The sequence below is a fragment of the Gasterosteus aculeatus genome, chromosome X (genome assembly GCF_964276395.1).
Source record: "Gasterosteus aculeatus chromosome X, fGasAcu3.hap1.1, whole genome shotgun sequence".
Taxonomy (NCBI): domain Eukaryota; kingdom Metazoa; phylum Chordata; class Actinopteri; order Perciformes; family Gasterosteidae; genus Gasterosteus; species Gasterosteus aculeatus.
This window is the reverse complement of record NC_135698.1, coordinates 2,701,957-2,722,227: the sequence shown is the minus strand read 5'-3', so window position 1 is coordinate 2,722,227 and position 20,271 is coordinate 2,701,957. Positions and strand designations below refer to the sequence as shown.

General features: G+C 50.8%; 3 protein-coding genes across 8 annotated transcripts; 1 reads left to right on the top strand and 2 right to left on the bottom strand.

Moving 5' to 3' along the window:
• Window positions 1-459: 459 nt before the first annotated feature.
• LOC144383695 (forkhead box protein L1-like) lies at window positions 460-2,421 on the bottom strand. Its single transcript, XM_078082370.1, has one exon. The coding sequence runs from the start codon at window positions 2,263-2,265 to the stop codon at window positions 1,282-1,284; it is 984 nt and encodes a 327-aa protein (XP_077938496.1). The 5' UTR covers window positions 2,266-2,421; the 3' UTR covers window positions 460-1,281.
• A 3,702-nt stretch (window positions 2,422-6,123) lies between these two features.
• Window positions 6,124-9,384, bottom strand: LOC144382950 (uncharacterized). 3 transcript variants are annotated; one of them, XM_078082368.1, is made up of 2 exons: window positions 9,105-9,384; window positions 6,124-8,012 (listed from the first exon to the last, which is right to left on the bottom strand). In XM_078082368.1, the coding sequence occupies exon 2, from the start codon at window positions 7,943-7,945 to the stop codon at window positions 6,314-6,316; it is 1,632 nt and encodes a 543-aa protein (XP_077938494.1). In that variant the 5' UTR covers window positions 7,946-8,012; window positions 9,105-9,384; the 3' UTR covers window positions 6,124-6,313. The 3 variants fall into 3 exon arrangements, with proteins under 3 accessions (XP_077938494.1, XP_077938495.1, XP_077938493.1); XM_078082369.1 differs by having other exon boundaries at window positions 8,985-9,346; XM_078082367.1 differs by lacking the exon at window positions 9,105-9,384 and adding an exon at window positions 8,431-8,607.
• LOC144382949 (gigaxonin-like) lies at window positions 8,483-19,028 on the top strand. 4 transcript variants are annotated; one of them, XM_078082364.1, is made up of 13 exons: window positions 8,483-8,607; window positions 9,682-9,872; window positions 11,270-11,384; window positions 11,505-11,855; window positions 12,823-12,891; window positions 12,977-13,128; window positions 13,346-13,467; window positions 13,598-13,710; window positions 14,111-14,260; window positions 14,387-14,523; window positions 14,987-15,121; window positions 16,737-16,846; window positions 16,933-19,028. In XM_078082364.1, the coding sequence occupies exons 2-13, from the start codon at window positions 9,694-9,696 to the stop codon at window positions 17,103-17,105; spliced, it is 1,806 nt and encodes a 601-aa protein (XP_077938490.1). In that variant the 5' UTR covers window positions 8,483-8,607; window positions 9,682-9,693; the 3' UTR covers window positions 17,106-19,028. The 4 variants fall into 4 exon arrangements, 3 of the variants coding, with proteins under 3 accessions (XP_077938490.1, XP_077938491.1, XP_077938492.1); XR_013451106.1 differs by lacking the exon at window positions 8,483-8,607 and having other exon boundaries at window positions 9,532-9,872; window positions 16,670-16,846; XM_078082365.1 differs by lacking the exons at window positions 8,483-8,607; window positions 9,682-9,872 and adding an exon at window positions 10,970-10,988.
• Window positions 19,029-20,271: the final 1,243 nt, after the last annotated feature.

Below are 20,271 nucleotides of genomic sequence, written 5' to 3'. Positions count from 1 at the left end.
GGACCTCGAGTGAGTTTTGTTTTTGTTTTTTTATTTACCACGTGAGAAATTCGAAGGAATAATCTCATGGTGTTAACCCACCTGCATGCCGTTGTGTTCATCAACAACGCACGGGACCCCCTGCTGACTCCGACTCACACAACCCCGGGACAATTTCTTACCGTTACACACTCTTGGACATCCTTTCTATATTCAATTACACTTGTCTCTTTCAAAATATACTTATTTTAACGTACTATTATCTATCAATATTTTCAAATGATGACTTGATAATTAAACTTTTTGTAACTTTCCCCAAACATTTCCCAACATTTGTGTAACGTTCTTGTCAAAAAACTGTTCTGATTCTGATATATCTTACTTCTTTTCTCTGTTCATGAATCTTATTTCATTTGAAAAAATATAAATATTTTCAGATAACCACGACCTTTCTCAAACTGATGATGAATATTGTTGAGGTATTATTCAACGTAACTTTCTTTATTTTTAACGACACATACAACAATATAAAAAGCTAAATCATAGCGTCATTATTAACAGAGATGTTCTGGACCTTTGTTAGACGAAATCCTCTCTGCATGGATTAATACTCCTGTTATACATCATGTAAGCACAAAGAGAACCAGTCATTTCTCACCATATTCAATCACTATATTGATTTCAATAAAAGGCGTCAGTTGTCCGGTTTAGATGATGGGCCGTCACGTGATTCTTCTGACTCTAAACTGACTCCAACGGATCAAACTGCTCTGTCGTTTCACACCAGAACAGTGAAACTCTTTTTGATGATGTTTCTTACTGTCCGCGTAAAGTTGATTTAACTGCTGGCAGAGAAAATGTCAATGTTATCCAATCACATCGGATAAATAATACATTTTTAATAAATCAAGTGTACAGGACAGAAACACTGAACAGGCCTCAGTCCCCTTGAGAGCTGCATCCTTGATATCAAAAGCGTTATAAAAGAAGACACAGAATGTTGTCACGGCAAAGTGACATTACAACCTTCCAATACAATTTATATTTTGACATTTTTTGTCAAATAAATCACACTGTTGTTTTCCCTTTTCTGCACACATCCAGAGCACAATGAAATGTTTGAACATCATTTAGTTTTTAGTTTTCAGCCGCTTAGTTAATGAAGAGAGAAGCGCCGAGCTTTCACTTTCACAATCTGGCCCTCGTGCGCACTTTAAACACTTTTTTTTGCTCATTGACCACAAATAATAACCAATTTCAATTCCGTTCGTGGGCAAAACGCAGGACGGTCCCGAGCTGCTCTCATTTAAAATGCAGCCGGGCGACGGACGGGTAAGAGCACAGCGGGAATCCCATCTGGTACAACTGGTGCGGCCGCGCGCCGAGGGGCGCGGGCGCGGGCGCGCCGGGCTCTGCGCACGTCCCCGGTGTCCCCGCGGACAGCCCGGGGACGCCGCCGCGCGCTTCGCCCTCGCCGCGGGATAAGATGCTCTCGATGCTGAAACTTTTGGATTTGGGGCTCACGCTCAGCGCGTGCCCTTTGGGCGCGTGCTGCACGCGCGCGCCCGGGTCAGTGTTTCCGAAACCGACTCGCTCCTCGTCTCCCCCACTGGCCGCTGTCCTTCGGCCCCGGACGTGCGCACGTGCGTCTCGGCCGGGGCGCAGCTCGGAACCGGGGTGACGGGGAGCCGGCTCCGCGCGGTTCGACTCGACCAGAAGCGCTTTGGCGTCCGGCTGCGCCGCCGCTGCCTCCGAGCCAGCGGGACGTCCCAGAGAGGATCGGTGGTCCCCGCACGGACCCAGGACCCTGGCGCGCTTGTGCCCCGCGGCTTTGGGGTCCCGCGCGTCCTGCTGGCTCTTAGCCTTCCTCTTCCTCCGACGGTAGTTGCCGTTCTCGAACATGTCCAGGCAGCCGGTGTCCAGCGTCCAGTAGCTGCCCTTGCCGGGGCGGCCCTTCTCCCGGGGCACCTTGACGAAGCAGTCGTTCAGGGACAGGTTGTGGCGGATGGAGTTCTGCCAGCCCTGCTTGTTGTCGTGGTAGAAGGGGAACTGGTCCATGATGAACTGGTAGATGCCGCTGAGCGTGGCGCGCTGCTGCGGCGCGCCCTTGATGGCCATGGCGATGAGCGCGATGTAGCTGTAGGGCGGCTTCTGCGGACTCTCCTGGCGGGCCGGCGCGAAGCCCAGGGCGGCGGGCACCACCCCGCCCCGGCCGTCGCCTCCGTACAGGTAGAGGAGCTGGGGAGCCGGCAGGCGCATCCCGAGGCGGCCGTGGTAGAGGGTCATGGCGCCGGGGACGCGGCGGGGTGTCTCCCGGGGAAAGTGAAGGCTGCTCCCGGAGCTCCTCTCCTCCTCCACCTCCTCCTCCTCCTCCGCCGGCACTGAGTGACTCCCGCGGCCCCGTCCGGGCCCCGCGACATGTTGGTGCTTGTTGCACGTGCACGCTGTGTTATGTTGACTTTGCACATGGGGAATAAATTGACCATCATAAACAGTCGGTGGTGTTCTCAGCCCACCCACATTAATTAAAATTTCATTGCGCTGAACCCCCCCCCCCCCCCCCCCTCACACACACACACACACACACACACACACACACTCACTTGTTTTCGGCCAATGAGGTTTCGGGTTATTCCCTCATTTGTTTATAGAATTAGTCGCTTGATAAGTCTGCCCACCCAGGTCGAATCAAGCTGTGTTTATTTGGAAAAAATTTCCGGGCACTCAATACATAAACGCACTGATGTGCTGTTTGAAATATCACGTCCCCCCCCCCCCCGTCCCCTAGTCTCCCCCCCTGTCTCCCCCCCACCCCCTCACACAGAGAGAACAAGCAAACACCGCCGGTCCTCTGTGGGAGTCGCTCATGTGAAAACAGCGTCTCCTTAGTTGTAACAGTGATGGTCACGTGACCAGGATCTGATCGTCACGGGACCCAACATCAAATTCTTTATTTTGTCATATTTGTATTTAAATCACAGCAAATTGTAACTCCATATTTATCATTTTTACCCCCCCCCCCCCCCCTCTAAATTTTAAAGAAAAATTGACTTTGAAGGAGTGGTATTAATCACTTTCCCAGTAAACTCCATTGATATGACTTTAGCGGATTGAGATGCGGGCGACAGCTGCCAAATCCGTTGTCTTTTTAATACATATTTGTTATAGACTTGAACTGTAATTATTTGTATTCCCATGTGGCCATGTTCTTTTGTGTTACACTATTATTAGGACACAAGACACAAACCATTTCCATTAATTTCAGTGAAATTCTCCATAACTTGGCTTTGTTAAGTTTTTATATTAGTCATGCAGTTAAGCTTATTTTTTTCTTCATTATTTTACAGTAGAGATACGAACAATGTGCATATTATTCTGTATTCATACCAGTAGTCTAAACCTGAAGGAGTTCAATCTTTTTTTAGCTGTATTCAAATCTTCAAAACGCGTGTTTTAGTATTTCAAGACTCAGGGCAGCTTGAGGGTCCCGATGTCCGCTTCTGGTGTACGATTCCTTTAAGGTTCTAAATAATGAATCTGAGAAAAATATCAAGCCGATCGCAACAGCTTCACAATAAATACCACAACCCAACTCGCACCTCATTATTTCATACCGACACAATCTCTGACAACGAGAGGTCGTGATGATCCGAGTCATTGGCTCCAAAGTGGAACATATAGAGTGACAATGGTCGGGATGGTTCAGGGCCCGGTCGGGGTGGTCACCTGAATCAACATGCATTCCAAATAATCCTCTTGTGCTGGACTTTTTGCCCTCCTGTCCGAACGGTGCCTCTGCTCATTGGATAAAGTTGCATGTTGCATTTGCGTCAACGTGAACTGAATGAGAATCTGCAGTCGGACTCCGAGGACCACATTGCCTTACAAGGACAACGTTCACGGTATTATTTGTACATGCGGGGCCATGATGCTTTATATTATGTATTTTCCTGTTTATAGGTCAAGGAGGATTATAACAACTTTACAAGTGTGCGCAGCTGGCGTCCTGCTTACATTAAGGGTTCAGAGCTTTCAGGGGATGAACTCACAAGTTTGGTCCTTTTCTCTGTTTCTCTCTCGGCAGACGATGATTCATCAGCAAATCAAACTAAACTAACATGCGAGCGTCAGATGCCTCCAGCCCAGAGGAGCCAGATGGGACATCTTCAAAGGCCACCGGCTGGAGATCTTCCTATTATTATTGCTTGAAAACCTTCTTTAGAATTCATTCTGACGACGATAGTACAGAAAAGTGCTATGGCTGTTAAAAGAGAAACATCATTTCACATGCATTTTGCTTAGGGGCTTCCTGTTGGGCCTGACAGAACTTTTTTCGGGGGGGGGGTTTGCTTGTGTGCCAGCCTGTGTGAAAAGTTGACCGTGCACGTGATGTGACGTGATGGGACGTCACCTCTTTCATCGCTCCTTGCGACCCGCAACAGTAAACGAGGAGCGGAATTGAACTCATTGAATCGCATGCTTCCTCATCTAGACATCCCAAAATAACCATCTTTAAGACACATGAAATCGTGTCCAACATTCAAGTGCGTACGTCTTACATGTGTGCAGCATGATTAGCGGCACGTGATCAGCGCGGCAAATCATTTCACATAATCACCCGATTTGGAGTAAATGAATTATCAACAGACGGCCCACTGGCGGTCACAGCGCTGTGCACCGGCTTTAAAGGTTATGGTGTGTTGACCAAAGAGTTTGAACCAGGAAAAGAAGAAGAGACAAAATCTAAAAAGAGGCTTTTTCCCGTCTTTTCAATAATTGGTAAAATATCAATTCATTCCCAAAGAGACTTGGAAAAATGTCTAGGAAAAAAATGTAAAAAATCTCAAAGTTAAACAGTGCTCAAATAAAAATGAGAAAGCATATCTTTGAAATTACACTTTCTTGTTCTTCTGGGTTTGTATCCTTGTGATTGAAATGCACTTATTGCAAGTCGCTTTGGATAAAAGCGTCAGCTAAATGACATGTAATGTAACATGTAATGTAATATCAATTCTTAAAATGTCGCAATTGTGGCATGTTGTCTATTTGCCTCCCATTGACGGTATAAGATGACATGTGAGTATCAGTGACATCTAGTGGACAGATGCAGAAGTGCTTTACGTTCAGCAAACATCCTAAAACAGGAAGGCTCAGAGGACACAGACGATAGTGGCTGAGACACTTGGTTTCATAGTGTTTCATTAAAGCAACATAAAGCGAAGCTCATTACGAAAATAGAAAACACAATGCTTTTGCCGGGTAGCAAACTTACCGGTCTCTCCCATTTATGTCACTTTCTGTTTGCTGGTGCACTTTATTTTTAATATTTAAGTATTTTTAACTTCAACTTTTATTCCTTTATTTTTAAACTAACCCATAGCATTATATTTTGATTTTATTCCTCGTGCACTGTCGTCTTGTCGTCCGTTGTCGTACTGCCTGCTGTTACGCACCAACCGCCAAGTCAAATTCCTTGCATGTCCGACATATTATGGCAATAAATGATGACACTCCCAGCATGCATTGCAAGGGTTCAAACCAAGCCAGTGTTCCCAGGACTTCGCAGGTTGAGTGAAGTCTTTAAACTTTGAGTTTTGCATTCTACAAACGAGTCATAACGTAACGGCATTTTAACAAAAGTGTAATGAAAAATAGTAGATATACATAATATTTATTGTATTAGAATAATTGGGACTGAGGTTAACGGTCAAAAGACCTGCGAGGTTAAATGTTTTCAATGTTAATGTTAATGCAGGTCTGCTTCAAATTAAGACTGAAGATTTTTCTGTTTATTAAATTAACGGCAGTGCACGTTTATTCTATCCTTAATGTTTCTTCTTTTCTTCTGCCTCTTATGTGAGGAACTTAAAGTGTGAGGAAAGCTTCCTTTTCTCCTCTGAACACTTACACTACATGATGGAAACCTCTGGTGCAAGTTTCTGTTGCTTCCTCGGATAAGAGAGGATGCTTTTTGTCACCACTGGATCACATGATTATTATTAACTCGCTATCATGAGACAAATAGCTGCCAAAAATGATTCAAAGTTCAGTGCACAGCTCGTAGAGGCTTCACGTGCGGAGAAACAATGCGAGATGGAGTGAAGAACTCAAACTAATCTACTTGAATTCAGACAGAAAATGACATTTTTGCTTATTTTATTAACACGTACCATCCTTTTTGCAAACCAGACTTTCAACGTTGTGCCTCGGACGTACCATGGACATCGCCTCGCAAGAACATTAACATGAGCGAGCACAATGTCAGAAAGAGACCGTATCGTCCAACAAGGCTGAGAGCGGCGACTGAAGCGATGACGGATGCGCTTTTTCCAGCCTAAAGCGAGGTGACCGCCGGCTCGTCCGACAACGCTTGGTCGGCGGCTGCTGGGTCGCCCGTCTGCTTCGGGACGACGAGATATCTCACTGCCCATCGCAGAAAGGACTCCGCCACTTTGAACCGACTGAAATCATGCAGATTCTGTCCCGACGCCAGGTAGGAGTAAGAGAACCGGCGGCCGTCGCTGTGGACCGCGGCACCGTTCTTGCAGGCGTCCGCGGCGGCTTCCAGGGGACTGCTGCCCTCGTGGGCCCTGCAGCCGGCCTGGGTGTCAAAGAGCCAGGACGGAGGGCTGCCGCTGACCTGCGCTTCCCCCTCCTCCACCCAAGTGGTCGGCTCACTCCTCTTCCTCTTCGCCTTTCCATATTCCCTCTCAACGGTCTCCTCCACTTGGTCTGAAGCCGGAGGTGGCGGCGGCGAGTCCGTGCGGCCTTGGTCTGCGGCAGGGACCGCCTCCGACAGTCCAGTGAGGTATTCTGGCGGACTCGCGCTAGGGGAAGCGGCCGATTGCTGGAGTTTCTGGTACGGCGGGAGGTTGCTGGGCTCGGATGCCTGCTGGGATTCCTTGGGGCTAAACGCGGGGATCACAGGGTGGTCGGACCTGAATCCGGGGGCGGCGGCGGCGGCGGCGGGGTCCACCAATCTCCTGGGAGACGCATCAGAGGATGACGAGGTTTCCCATGGCGGAGGGAAAGCATCCCAGGGGTTGGATAAATCCTTCACGTCTGCCATGGCGTTCTCCTCCTCGCCGTTGGCTACTCTCCACTCTGCGTCGTCAATGGAAGGGGACGTGGACTCTGAAGGTGGCGGCACGGAGCCCTCTCGGTCGTCACGGGGGGCAAACAGTTCACCAGCCGTACCGCCTCGGACATTCAGGGGCGTTTGATTCTGCAGGGCGTTTTCCGCAGAGATGAGAAGACACTTCATGGGGACTTTGAAGCCCTCCACTCCCTTATATTTGACCCTGTCGACGCCCCAGCTTGTGTCCATGTGGGTCGCCAACTGGTCCCAGGTGGACGTGGACGTGGACGTGGAGGGCTGCGGGCTCGCTGCCGCCAGCCTCTCCCTGACGTCCTCCAGCACGGCCTCCAAGCAGTCCTGCTGCCACTCTCCCAGCAGCTCCGACAGGTCGAACCCATATTGGGAGTCCTGCGTCTCCTGACCCAGCAGGGCCTTGCGCGTCACACAGATCTGCCTCCTGATGGACGGCAGCGCCGTGCTGCAGAGGGCGCTCCCTTTAACCGGCCCCGTCGCAGTCGTGGCCAGCTCTCTGATCGATAAGACGAATCTGCATTTGGTCTTCTCCGAGGCCATGTGGAACTGCAGCTGGTAGTCATGGACGCAGACCGTGGTGTTGACCAGGCTGGTGAAACATTCGCGGTCCTCCTCCTGCTGGAGGTGTTCCCAGGCCGACTTTGTGAGAATGGCAGGGATCTGGAGCAGCCCGTCCGACAGGAAGAGGAGCCCCGCGGGGCCCTCGGAGCCAACGTCCTGGGACTTTGATATATCGCCCACCTCGATGACCCTGGCCTTCAGCTGCCCGCCGTGGCTCTCCTCCCGCTGCTCGCCATAGCCGAGGATCAGGCTCTCTATCCACGGAGACAGTCTGCTCCAGGCGGAGGCGGGCATGCTTGCAGTTCCAACCGGTGTCGTTTAGATGCTTATTGGTTCCTTCGTCACAGCATCACCACGGGGGCTGGAGATAAGAAACATCTATGAGCCGTTATTAAATACACATATATCGCTTGGACATTCTCAGAAGATCGCAGGGATCAAGTCAGAGTTTAGTCACTGCGGTCAGTTGCAGTAGCGCCTTGGTAGGCAGGTTCCTTTTTCAGGAACCAGCCGATCGCAGTTGGTATTAAGCGACATGGAGGGTCCATGTCCTCCTCCTCCTCCTCATGCAAATTCCATATAAATGAGTATCTTCATGACCATCGGTTGGCCGTGCATTGTTTTCTAACTAACGATCGATGATCCGGAAAGGTCCTGAAAAAGGAACCTGCTGGCACCGACCGGGGTCCCTCGTCAGTTGACACTTCCTTCCGCCCTAAACCCCCCCCCCACATGCACCCTCCGGCCTTCTAAGTGTACTATCGCGTTTCCTCTTTTACCTTGTTGGGGAACCTTCTGTCCCAGCTAGCGCCGCGTCATAGCAACCCCGGTCCGCACGTGGCGTTTAGTTACCGCTATTTCCTTCGTGTCGTCCGACGCAGCGCACAATCACGTCTACGCTTGTTCAACGTTATGGCGGCGGGAATTGTTGCCAAGCGTCACTGGCTGGTGTGAACGTGAGTGATCCTTTCAAATTAAAAGCGGAAATGTCCTTTATGTATTCTAACGTATCAATATGTACACAACTAACTGAATGTTTCCGAATATATCAGTAGATGCTTCTTTTACATAGCTGATTCGTATGCGCAATAACGCTATACTACTTGGTTTAAAACGTTTTATTCACACCGGAAATTCTGGTGTCTCCGTTATTTTTGGCAGCTTCATTCTGGCGGTTGGGCCCGATGGCCGCGTTCCGTTTCGCTTTTTCTTCTAACTTGATTCGGCCGATTTACATGTAAACGGTATCTCAGGGAGATATTTCTTATTGTAGTTGTGTCTTTACATTGTTGTATTTATTATATTAAAAATGTAAGTAATAGTATTTCCTCACATGGTGGACAAGTTGCCATCGAGGTGTTGGAACGTCAAACTGATGCTGCATTCAAGTGCCACATTAATGATGCGGTCCTTATGCTGTGAGAATACATTTCTTACGACACAACGTACTTACAGCAAAAATAAACGAATTGGCTGTAATCTTTAACTTCTCGCACGGCCCCGCTTTGTTTCCTACTTGCACGTGTTTTGAACAGAAAGGTGGCGCAGTTGAATCGGCGTGTCGTTTTAGCCATTTTCCCCCTTGAGCGCAGCTCAAGATCCATTTCCGGACATCAACGTTCTCGCGTCCAGCGTGATTCACGTCGCCCCTAAAAAAAAAAAAGAAGCCAGCTGGATGCAGTCTGTCCGCGTGAGACACACGAGCGAGTTTTTTTTTTTTAAGGTGGGTCACGTGACGCAAAGAGCCTAAACACGGAAGTAACCAACCCCACACGAGTTTGTTTGCAGCTCACTTCGCGTTCCCCCCGTTTTACAGTTCACAGTTAGTTGAGTTGGCTGGTTTTGTAGGACTGACGTTAAGCGACGTTCCGCCGTGTTACACGCAGGAGTTGTTGTTGTTGTTGTTGTGCTAACGTTAAGTCACTAGCCAGGCCGCACACAGCGAGTCCGCTCGCCGCCAGTTAGCGGATGCTAGCGTTTCTTTTGCGGAAGCCCGATTGAAGAGTGTCCCCCGGGTCCTCTGTGCACAGTGGGACGGAGACATGCCCGATTCGGCAGCGACCGGTTCGAGGGTTTCGGACCCGCAACACGCCCAGAAACTCCTCCGGGTCCTTCGCACCTTCTGGCTCGAGCAAAGTTTCCACGACGCGCTGCTGGTGGTCGATGGAGAGGAGCTGCCTGTCCAGAAGAACATCCTGGCTGCTGCCAGCCCCTACGTCAGGTCAGTCCCACCAGCCCCTACGTCAGGTCAGTCCCACCAGCTACTACGTCAGGTCAGTCCCACCAGCCCCTACGTCAGGTCAGTCCCACCAGCCCCTACGTCAGGTCAGTCCCACCAGCTACTACGTCAGGTCAGTCCCACCAGCTACTACGTCAGGTCAGTCCCACCAGCCCCTACATCAGGTCAGTCCCACCAGCCCCTACGTCAGGTCAGTCCCACCAGCCCCTACGTCAGGTCAGTCCCACCAGCTACTACGTCAGGTCAGTCCCACCAGCTACTACGTCAGGTCAGTCCCACCAGCCCCTACGTCAGGTCAGTCCCACCAGCTACTACGTCAGGTCAGTCCCACCAGCCCCTACGTCAGGTCAGTCCCACCAGCCCCTACGTCAGGTCAGTCCCACCAGCCCCTACGTCAGGTCAGTCCCACCAGCCCCTACGTCAGGTCAGTCCCACCAGCCACTACGTCAGGTCAGTCCCACCAGCCACTACGTCAGGTCAGTCCCACCAGCCACTACGTCAGGTCAGTCCCACCAGCCCCTACGTCAGGTCAGTCCCACCAGCCACTACGTCAGGTCAGTCCCACCAGCTACTACGTCAGGTCAGCCCCACCAGCTACTACGTCAGGTCAGCCCCACCAGCCCCTACGTCAGGTCAGTCCCACCAGCTACTACGTCAGGTCAGTCCCACCAGCTACTACGTCAGGTCAGCCCCACCAGCCCCTACGTCAGGTCAGTCCCACCAGCTACTACGTCAGGTCAGTCCCACCAGCCCCTACGTCAGGTCAGTCCCACCAGCCACTACGTCAGGTCAGTCCCACCAGCCCCTACGTCAGGTCAGTCCCACAGCTACTACGTCAGGTCAGTCCCACCAGCCCCTACGTCAGGTCAGTCCCACAGCTACTACGTCAGGTCAGTCCCACCAGCCCCTACGTCAGGTCAGTCCCACCAGCTACTACGTCAGGTCAGTCCCACCAGCTACTACGTCAGGTCAGCCCCACCAGCTACTACGTCAGGTCAGCCCCACCAGCCCCTACGTCAGGTCAGTCCCACCAGCTACTACGTCAGGTCAGTCCCACCAGCTACTACGTCAGGTCAGCCCCACCAGCCCCTACGTCAGGTCAGTCCCACCAGCTACTACGTCAGGTCAGTCCCACCAGCTACTACGTCAGGTCAGTCCCACCAGCTACAAGGTCAGGTCAGTCCCAAAAGCCCCTACGTCAGGTCAGTCCCACCAGCTACAAGGTCAGGTCAGTCCCAAAAGCTCCTACGTCAGGTCAGTCCCACCAGCTACTACGTCAGGTCAGTCCGCAGGCTGCACAGCACAGCCGGCTGCTGTCTGCTACGCGTAGGCAGCATGTCCACTGTCCAAATTGACTTCTGATAATGGCTTCCTGTTAGGACCAAGCTCAACTACAATCCCCCAAAGGAAGATGGGTCTACATACAGAATCGAGCTGCAGGGGGTCTCCATGGCCACCATGAAGCAGATCCTGGACTACATCTTCAGTGGTGACGTAAGTATGGATTAGATAAGTAAGCACGGGAGGTAAATGTGTGCCGCTCTCTCCCCATTGGTTCGTGGTTGGATGGATAATAATCGTGGCTAATCCAGTTGGCCCGTCCTTCACACACAGATCACGTTGAGTGAGGAGACCATTCAGGACATGGTCCAGGCGTCCGACATGCTCCTCATGACCGACCTCAAGAACCTGTGCTGCCAGTTCTTGAAGAGCTGCATCACTGCAGAAAACTGCATCGGCATCCGCCACTTCTCTCTGCACTACTGCCTTCACCACGTCCACTACGCCGCCACGGAGTTCCTGCAGACGCACTTCAGCGACGTGGCGCGCACCGAGGAGTTCAGGGAGTTGCCCCCAAGCCGGCTCTGCGAGCTGCTGGCGATGGAGAAGCTGAACGTGGGCAACGAGAAGCACGTCCTCGAGGCCGTGTTGCAGTGGTACGCACACGACCCCGTGGAGCGCAAGGTGGGTGATGCTTCACCTCAAGTTTGGCGGGAAGATAAAGGAGGCTTATTTTTGTTTCAACTGATTAGAATACGCGTCCTGACATGCACGACACTGTTGAGGTAAATGTCATTGATTGCTCGTTGGAGTTTTATATTTGCTAAGTTGATCTTTTTATGACATTTTAAAAGACACGTTGTAGCATTCAACATCGGTAAAATTGCAACGTAAGTCACAAACCTTGCTCTTTTAAGGTGCGCTACATTTAAATATATATTTCTAGGTAAGCTGTTTTACGGCATCGCACCCGTAGTCCGTCGTCCTTCAAACCATTTAGTAAGTTGTGTAGACGTATGTTCTTTCTCGGCATGAGAGATTCCTTTTATTAGTCCCACAGTGGGGAAATTCACAGGATCACGAGATACGTGGTTAAAAACAACAAGAGCAGCAGTAATCAGTAAGTAGGTAAAGAAATGTATAATAATGATAGAGGAAATAAAAATAAAAGCAGGGCAAAGATCACTAACTGAATCTACTAGGACCTAAATAAATATAAGCATATGTAGACATAGTTTCCCCCAGTGGATAAATGTGTTTGATATCACTGCGCCCAGAAATTTCAAATAATTCAAATGATTTATGTTTTTTTTAAAGAACGAGGAGGCAAGACACCCCAACCCCTAATTGCTCCCCGGGCAAAAATGTAAAAAGCCATGGGTTAAAAATGTAATTGTAAGTCGCTTTGGATAAAAGCGTCAGCTAAATCACCTGTAATGTGATGTAACAATATTGCCGCTTGGAATGAGACGTTAGCACTAGTATGTTTTAATACAGCAGGTATCCACTTAAATCAGGCCCTCAATTGGATATCATTTGTGTGTAGTGTGTCAAAAAGAATCATTAATTCAACTTCTTGATACCGTTTTTTATAGGACGGTGATTGTCAATGTTAAGTTTCCATGTTAAGCGGATTGTTCCATTCCGGCAGGTCCACATGACGGAGGTGATGTCCGCCGTGTGGCTGCAGGGCCTGGACGTGAGCTACCTGAGGGAGCAGGTAGGACCCCCCCCCCCCCCCTTCCCCCATGTAATCCACCACACGCGGGAGGGGAGTGACTTCTATGCGCATGCCGTCCCACCAGGCTGTGGGGGAGCCGCTGACGAGGGAGGTGATCACGGAGCACTGTCAGCAGGTGCTGTCGGACGGCCCGCTGCAGGGCGAGGCCATGCTCGCCGCCTTCAAGCCGCGAGGTTACTCCGAGTGCATTGTCATCGCCGGAGGGGAGGATCGCAAGTGAGTCGCCGCCGTCGCCGCGTCCGTCTGTCGATGGAATCGCGTGCATTGAGATGTCTTGATACGCGACAACACCGTCCTTGTTATTATAATCCCGCCTTAACTGACATTTCGTACACAATTAATGATTTTAGTCGCATCGCGCTTTTTATCCTTCAGCGTGGCCGGAAACGGCGTTTTTAACGCTCTTTGACGCCCAGTGTTTGCACCCCTGCAGAAGCAGGAAGCCCACCGCCGTGACGCGCTGCATGTGTCCGCTCTACGACGCCAACAGACAGGCCTGGATCGAGCTGCAGCCCATGAGCGGCGCCCGCCTCGGCCACGGAGTGGTAGCCGCGGGTCTGTGCTGGCGAGAAACCCCGCCCCTCCCCCCCCCCACCTGTCAACACCTGTCACGTGCTACCCTTTTGATAGCGAAGGGGTCGCGGTGTCACGCCAGTGTAATAACGTTGTGTTTCCCGTCTGTTAGAGGGCTTTTTGTTTGCGATGGGCGGAGCAGATGAACACAACACGGTCCTGGACAGTGGAGAGAAATATGACCCCGACTCCAACAGCTGGAGTCCCATCCCGCCGATGCTGCAGGTACACTTCCCCTCTCCAGCAGCTAAAACGTAGCACGCAAACATCAAATACCCACCGAAATGATCACGCTTGCTTTTTTGAATCTGCTGCTTTTCATAATTTTGAAGCGGGATCATTCCTGCAGCCATGTTGCACGTCTCCTTTATGGCCACTGGGTGTCAGCAGTTTGCTTCCGACGATGTTAAGGGGCGTGCGTGAGACTTCATTGTAGCGTAGAAGAACGTGTGATTTGAGTCATATATAATGCAAACCCATACCTCAAATGCAACTCCAAAAAACGCCGTTGGAGCCATGGAATGCATGGAATGCATGCGAACTCGGTGTCATAGCTGTGCTAGTTTGTGCACATGGAGGAGTGTGCGCGTGTGACGCTGCTGTGGTCGGCTCACCTCGTCTCCAGGCGCGTCAGAGCTTCGGCGCGGTGGAGCTGGAGGGTCTGATCTACGTTCTCGGAGGAGAGAACAAGGACGGCGAGCTGATCACCGTCGAAGTGTTCGACCCCCACTTCAGCACCTGGAAACCTCAGACCAGTATGACCATGATCCGCAAGGTGACAAACCCCAGCGTCCTGACTTCCCTGTGCAATGCAATGCTGTAGATGTAATCCTGTCTCATATTGAACAGTAAGCAAACGTCAGCCTGCGACTTGTTTAGCCGTACCTGTCGTCCCCGTCAGGTCGCCTGCTACGCCTCCATGAACAAGAAGATCTATGCCATAGGGGGCGGCTCCTACGGGAAGCTGTACGACTCCGTGGAATGCTTTGACCCGAAGATCCAGCAGTGGACAGGCCTCTGCCCTCTGAAAGAGAGACGGTGAGCACAAAACCCAGAAGACGGCGGTCTTCTCTTCACGCCACCGTCTCGATGACGTCCGTTTCCATGTTCCATGTACAAACCTTCAGCCCAAAGGCTGTGACTTTCTACTTCTATGTATTGCGCAACAGAAAACGGGGCATGCCGGCAGTCCCGGGACTGTCGTTTTTAGTTTCGGTACGATTTCCTTCAAATTTGAAGCGACGAGGGAGGATGTTGAGTCACAGCGTGACGATTAGTCAGCGCAAGTTTGAGGAAACGGCGTTCAGTCGCTGCTGTCCGTCGTCTCCTTTTCAGATCATTGTGAGCAAGTCAGCTGATCTGGTAACTAAATGGCCCTGAAGTGCATCTATGGGACAAAATGCCATGATTTGGGCTTTCACAAATCACAGAATCCAATTTGCTTGCCGATTGTAGACACTCCTGTCCTGATTCCTTGTTTCCCCCCTCCCGCCCTGGTCAGGTTTGGGTCGGTGGCGTGCGGCGTTGGCCAGGAGCTCTACGTGTTTGGCGGCGTTAGAAGCAAGGAGCAGGACAACCCCGAGCAAAGGCAGATGCTGACCTGCAAGTCTGAGTTCTACCACGACGACATGAGGAGGTCAGTGCGGCGAAAGGCTGCGTCTTCTGCAGCGACTTGCAAATAAATACCACAGTTCGATTCCTACATCAATGCTGCTGCTGCTACTTTCCCACGGGGGGGGGGGGTCTACGCTCATTGTTAACCTTGGAAAACAGGGGGCATTCAGTTTATCGCAAGTGATTTCCTGTTCAGTGGGCCAATTCTTCTTCAGCGACCAGAACACAAAATACTTGTTTTTTCCATTAGCTTTATCTAATGCAGCTTCCAATAAGTGCACTCGGCCAACCGGAGACAGACCCCCGGAACAACTAGAATCATGGTTGTGGCCTGTGGTTGTTAACAGGCCGATTTGAGGCCGGGTTTAGGGGACGAGGGTGGATTTCTAGTTTGGTAGAAAGGCCTGTGACCGAGGAGAGCGGTGCGAGTCGGACCGCCACGCCGGAGCCGGAGAGGACTGGCGCACCTGTCGCGTGCTGAGCGGGCCGAGAGAATCGAGGGTGAGAGGAAGACCGGGTGGACAGTAGGGCGGCAGAGTTGAGATGCATGAGAGAGAGAGAGAGAGTCGGCTGAAGGGAGCGAACAGACGGGTGCAGAAACAAGTGGTTGGTTCCCGGACGTCGGCTCGAACGAGTGGGAGGCAAAGGGCCGGAGGGGCCTCATTTATAAACGTTGCGTACGCCGCTCTCTGCGCAATAATCGGTATTCATAAAAAGCAAACGTGAGGGGGAAAATGAGGGGGAAAATGTGCGGTCCTTCACGCGAGCTCGGACCCGTTGGATCGATCCGCAGCGTAAAAAAACCAGAAGTACAAATTAACACATTTTCAAAAAGAAAAGTGAAATACGTTCTGCAATAATATCGCCATGTTATGCAATTCGTCCTCAACACACAGCTGTTGCTTGTCAGACGCAATCAGACGGACGGCGATAAAACGCCACGATGCCGTCACAATGCGTAATCACGCGAGACGGCTGATCTTGCGCTCTGAGAAGACACAGCTTCCAAACGCGCCTCGACCCCCCCTGACGCCGATGTTGGCCCAGACCCCTGTCCCCGATCCCCAATCATTGCCGCCAGTCTCTCATCAAGAGGGGACAGCTCCGGTGTCGCCTCCCCCCCCCCCCCCCCCCCCGTGGCAGACACACCTTGGCGATGGCGTCCTAAACGCTTCTTTGCATCCACTTTGATGTCAGACCATTTTTTCTTTATTTGGGCCACGGCCCGAGGTTGTGAGGCTGCAGCGTTGCCGTGGTGCCTCTTTGGCGTCAGTGACGTCCACACTGTGTCCTCCAAAGAGCATTGGACTTCTCCTTTCCACCTCGCCAATGAACGTTTCCACTTCACACTCAGTGAAGCTAGAGCAATAAGTCACATGACTTCTCCGTCTGGGTGTTGAAGGCACCCGGAAGGGGAAGCAGAGGGGCGGTTTCTAGGAAGCGGACGGGTAGAGAGCGAAGAACTCCACTGGGGAGATGTGTGAACCAGTAGCATCTCCCCTCCCCTACTTTTTTTTACAACATACGAGTCACTCAACAAAACCATTGACGCTGCTCTCCCTTTGGACAGACGGTTAAACTCCCGTCTGCGTTGCCCGATGAACCATGTGGTATCTGCTGTTTTGCGATGGCCGCAGGTGGATGTTGCTGGATGACCAGAACCTGTGCATTCAGACCAGCTCGTCCTTTGTCTGCGGCGCCGTGCCCGTTGGAGCCAGCGTCTATGTGCTGGGAGACCTGGACACAGGTCAGTAAGGGAGCCAGCGAGGACAACGGGCTGCCATCCGGAGGTGACGAGGTCACTGTGTGAATCCCGTTTTTTTTCTCGCACAGGGACCAGCTTCGACTACATCCGGGAGTTCCGCCGCAGCACCGGCACGTGGCACCACACCAAGCCCATGCTGCCCGGCGACCTCTCCAAAACGGCCTGCGCCGCCCTGCGCATCGCCAACTGTCGACTGTTCCGCCTCCAGCTGAGCCAGGGCCTGTTCCGGATCAGAGTGTGATTCGGTGTGACTGCCTGCTCCCCGGTCTGACTTTGGGGGTTTCACCAACACTTGCGAGGTCTAATTGCGACACGACAAAACACAAACTGTTTTATTTGTTTTTGTTTTTTCTAACATCTGTTTATTTTTCCGTTATATCGTGGTGTTGTTTTTTTAATTCATATGTAATGTTTACTCGGGGGGGGGTGGGGGTTTATCTTGTTGCTTGGTGAGAGATTTCATATCATTACCATTTCAAAAACACTGTAATTGTAAAATCGAGGAACAACACTATCAATCATCCTGACGTCTTCAACCGCTGCTGTGAAGGTCAAAGGTTGAACATGTTTTAAGTTGCATAAATCTTTAGTGGGAAATGAGACTTTGGAGTCAGTCCCCTGGAAGCAGAGTGATGGGGGTCATATAGTAGATTATGGATTTGATTCGTGGAGGTTACTGAAGTTATCAGTGTTACCAGCAAAGCGTCGTCTCACGCTGGCTCGGTGCACCTGGTCTGCGCGGCGAGCGTCTTTCTAGACACATTATTGAGTTTTCATTACCGAGTCGCAGCGTTCACCAGTGTCACACGTGGCTTTTTCAAACGCACTTTGCCTTCACTTCCTGTTTGTGTTCCAGTGGATGTGGTCAAAATGATGTAGACATTGAGATTAGTCTGAATAACCTCGCAAAGCGAACTGCGGCCGACGAGCCGCGGACAACAACGCCCGGACTCGTGACGTGCTGCAGATCCCTGGAGGTCCCTCGGTGCGTGCGCGGCGTTCGTGTCGGTTAAAGTCGTGTCCTCTGGTTCCTGCGTGAACGGCTGGACGGTGACGCGACTTCGGGGGTTTGCTCGTACCGTTTCCTGCTGACGGGCGCGTCGGGTGGCGGGATCACGTGTTTTCTTTTGTTCTCTTTGATTCGGAGGTGACTGGCAACGTCTCACCACGTGTCGTGCTTTTAGGTTTCTTTAGTGCAAAAGTTGTTCCTGGAAATATTGTTGTTAAATATTTAAAGAAAATGTTCCAGATCCATTTAAATTGATGAATAACACAATAAGGAAGCGGAGAGGGGACGTATGTATTGGGGGGGGGGGGGGGAACTGTCCATTTTTTAAATCCGCGTTGATCACACGGATTCATTGCATCACTTAGTTTTGCACTTAAGGGGGGGGGAGAAGTTCCTGATTCAACGCGAGGAAGAAGCTTTTGTTAATTATTCCTGTTCCTCCCGGTGGAGGGAGGCCCGCTTTAGTCGTCCCTGACGGGAATGTTCATTTTCACTTTTGGTTACTGCCGAAACCGTTTTGTGAAAGCGAAACCCGACTCACTGTGTCGCTTTCCAAAAAAAAAGAGGCTGAACGCACAAAAAAGCTGCACACTACGGATGGATCTGACGGATTGTTATGTTTTTAAAAACATGAGGCAACCAAACGTGTTGCATTGCTCATACTTTCTGCTGTTCGTTTACAACCGATCGTGCAAATCATTGGAGCGGCCGGTGCCGCTGTGTTGTCGTCAAACCTGCAGAAGAAGAAGAGTCAGACTGAAAAGAAAATCGGGAAGAAGCGTTCCGCCGAGGCCGCAAGGACCACTTCCTCGTTCCGCATTGACGCTTAATCGTCCTTAAAATGTCTCGTCGGGAGTGGAGTCATTTACGGTAAAGGACGGGCCGAGCTGCGGTTGAAAAAAACCGTCAACCGTTATTAACAAACGACCTCATCAGTTCAAATCAGTCAAACCCTCGATTGTGAAGCACATTTCTTTGACGTTGTCATGGTGACGTGGCATGTCCCATCTGTATTCACGCCGTTTTCAGGCACTCACGGGTGATGCGGGTCAAGTCCCTCGGGGGTCAGGGGTCAGGGTCAAGGGTGGGAACACTGGGATTGGGCCTATGAGCCTCATTCGTTCACGCCAAAGGAAATAAAACAATGTGATCAACTCCCTGCCTTCTGTTTCTCTCTGGGTAAACGGTCGCCATCGGTCACATTCATATTAGTATTCCTGCTATTACAGTAACACTTTCTATGATCATCTGATATCACTCCCGCCATCCTTTTAATATTGACCACTTGTTATTTCTTGTATTTGGGCCCTTCCTCTGTTACTATTACAGCGGCTCTACCGTGACTGTTGTTTCTCTTTAGAAGCACGAAGAAGTGTCTCAACATCACTTTCGTTATGTTTTCATGATCAGTGCCTTCTGTGTGGTTCTCAAATGTGCAAAATGAAATAAAAATGCAAACGCTCCCTCTTTCCCGGACCAGAGTGAAGGCGTAATTCCCCCGCGGGGCCATTTCGCCGTTCTCGCTCGAGGGATTTTATAAAGCACTTTACTTTTACATTTGTCCTCCCTGCAGGCTCCTCTTTGCAAGGTCAGCGTCTTTTTTTTCCCAACTGTCGCTTGGCAACCACCGAAGGAGCTCTAACATTAGCCCGCCACAAATCTTGAACTTTAAACTAGCTGTTGGTCCAGTCTATTAGTCCCAGTCAACGGAAAGAACTTCAGTGTGGCTTTCAATCACCTCGGTAAAAGTCGTACGCAGCAGCTCCACGATGAAAACGGAGCGCGTGGAGTGAAGTCGGGGGCACGTGTCCGCGTTGAAGAGGCCCGTGCGCCTGATATGTGACAAGAAAATAAAGCTTTCTTCAAACTGACGTCCTCCTCGTCTCTTTCCTGAATAAACAGGATTATTATCTCCGTTACCTGCGTAACACTATTCCACTGATTAAAGGGCTTTGCAAACACCCGTAAAACCTGTTCTTCAAAAAGGTCGACAATAAACTCCTCATTGCGCCGCAAACGGCGCCAGCGTTCAGGTTATTTGTTCGTGATGATTCGGTCGCGCCTTCAAACTCCTGGCAGGTCAGGTGACAAAAACGAAGTCTGTCTCGATGAGTTGTGTTTCTCCAGAGTTTGAATGAAGTGTACTTTGGTGAAAATGACTATCGCCTGACTGGAGAGCACATCGAGTATATGTTCAGGTCAGTGTTGGTCACACGGGAGCCGGAAGAAGAATAAGATGAGCACGTGTCCCCTGGACAAAGTCGTCTTTCCCGGGAGAACGTGTGGATTCCCACTAAAGGTAAAAGCCAGATGTAAGTGGATGTTACAGGGTTTGGTGATTCATCTAGAGGTTTCTTCCCATGGAGCAGAAGGCAGAAGAAGAAATAACTAACTACTA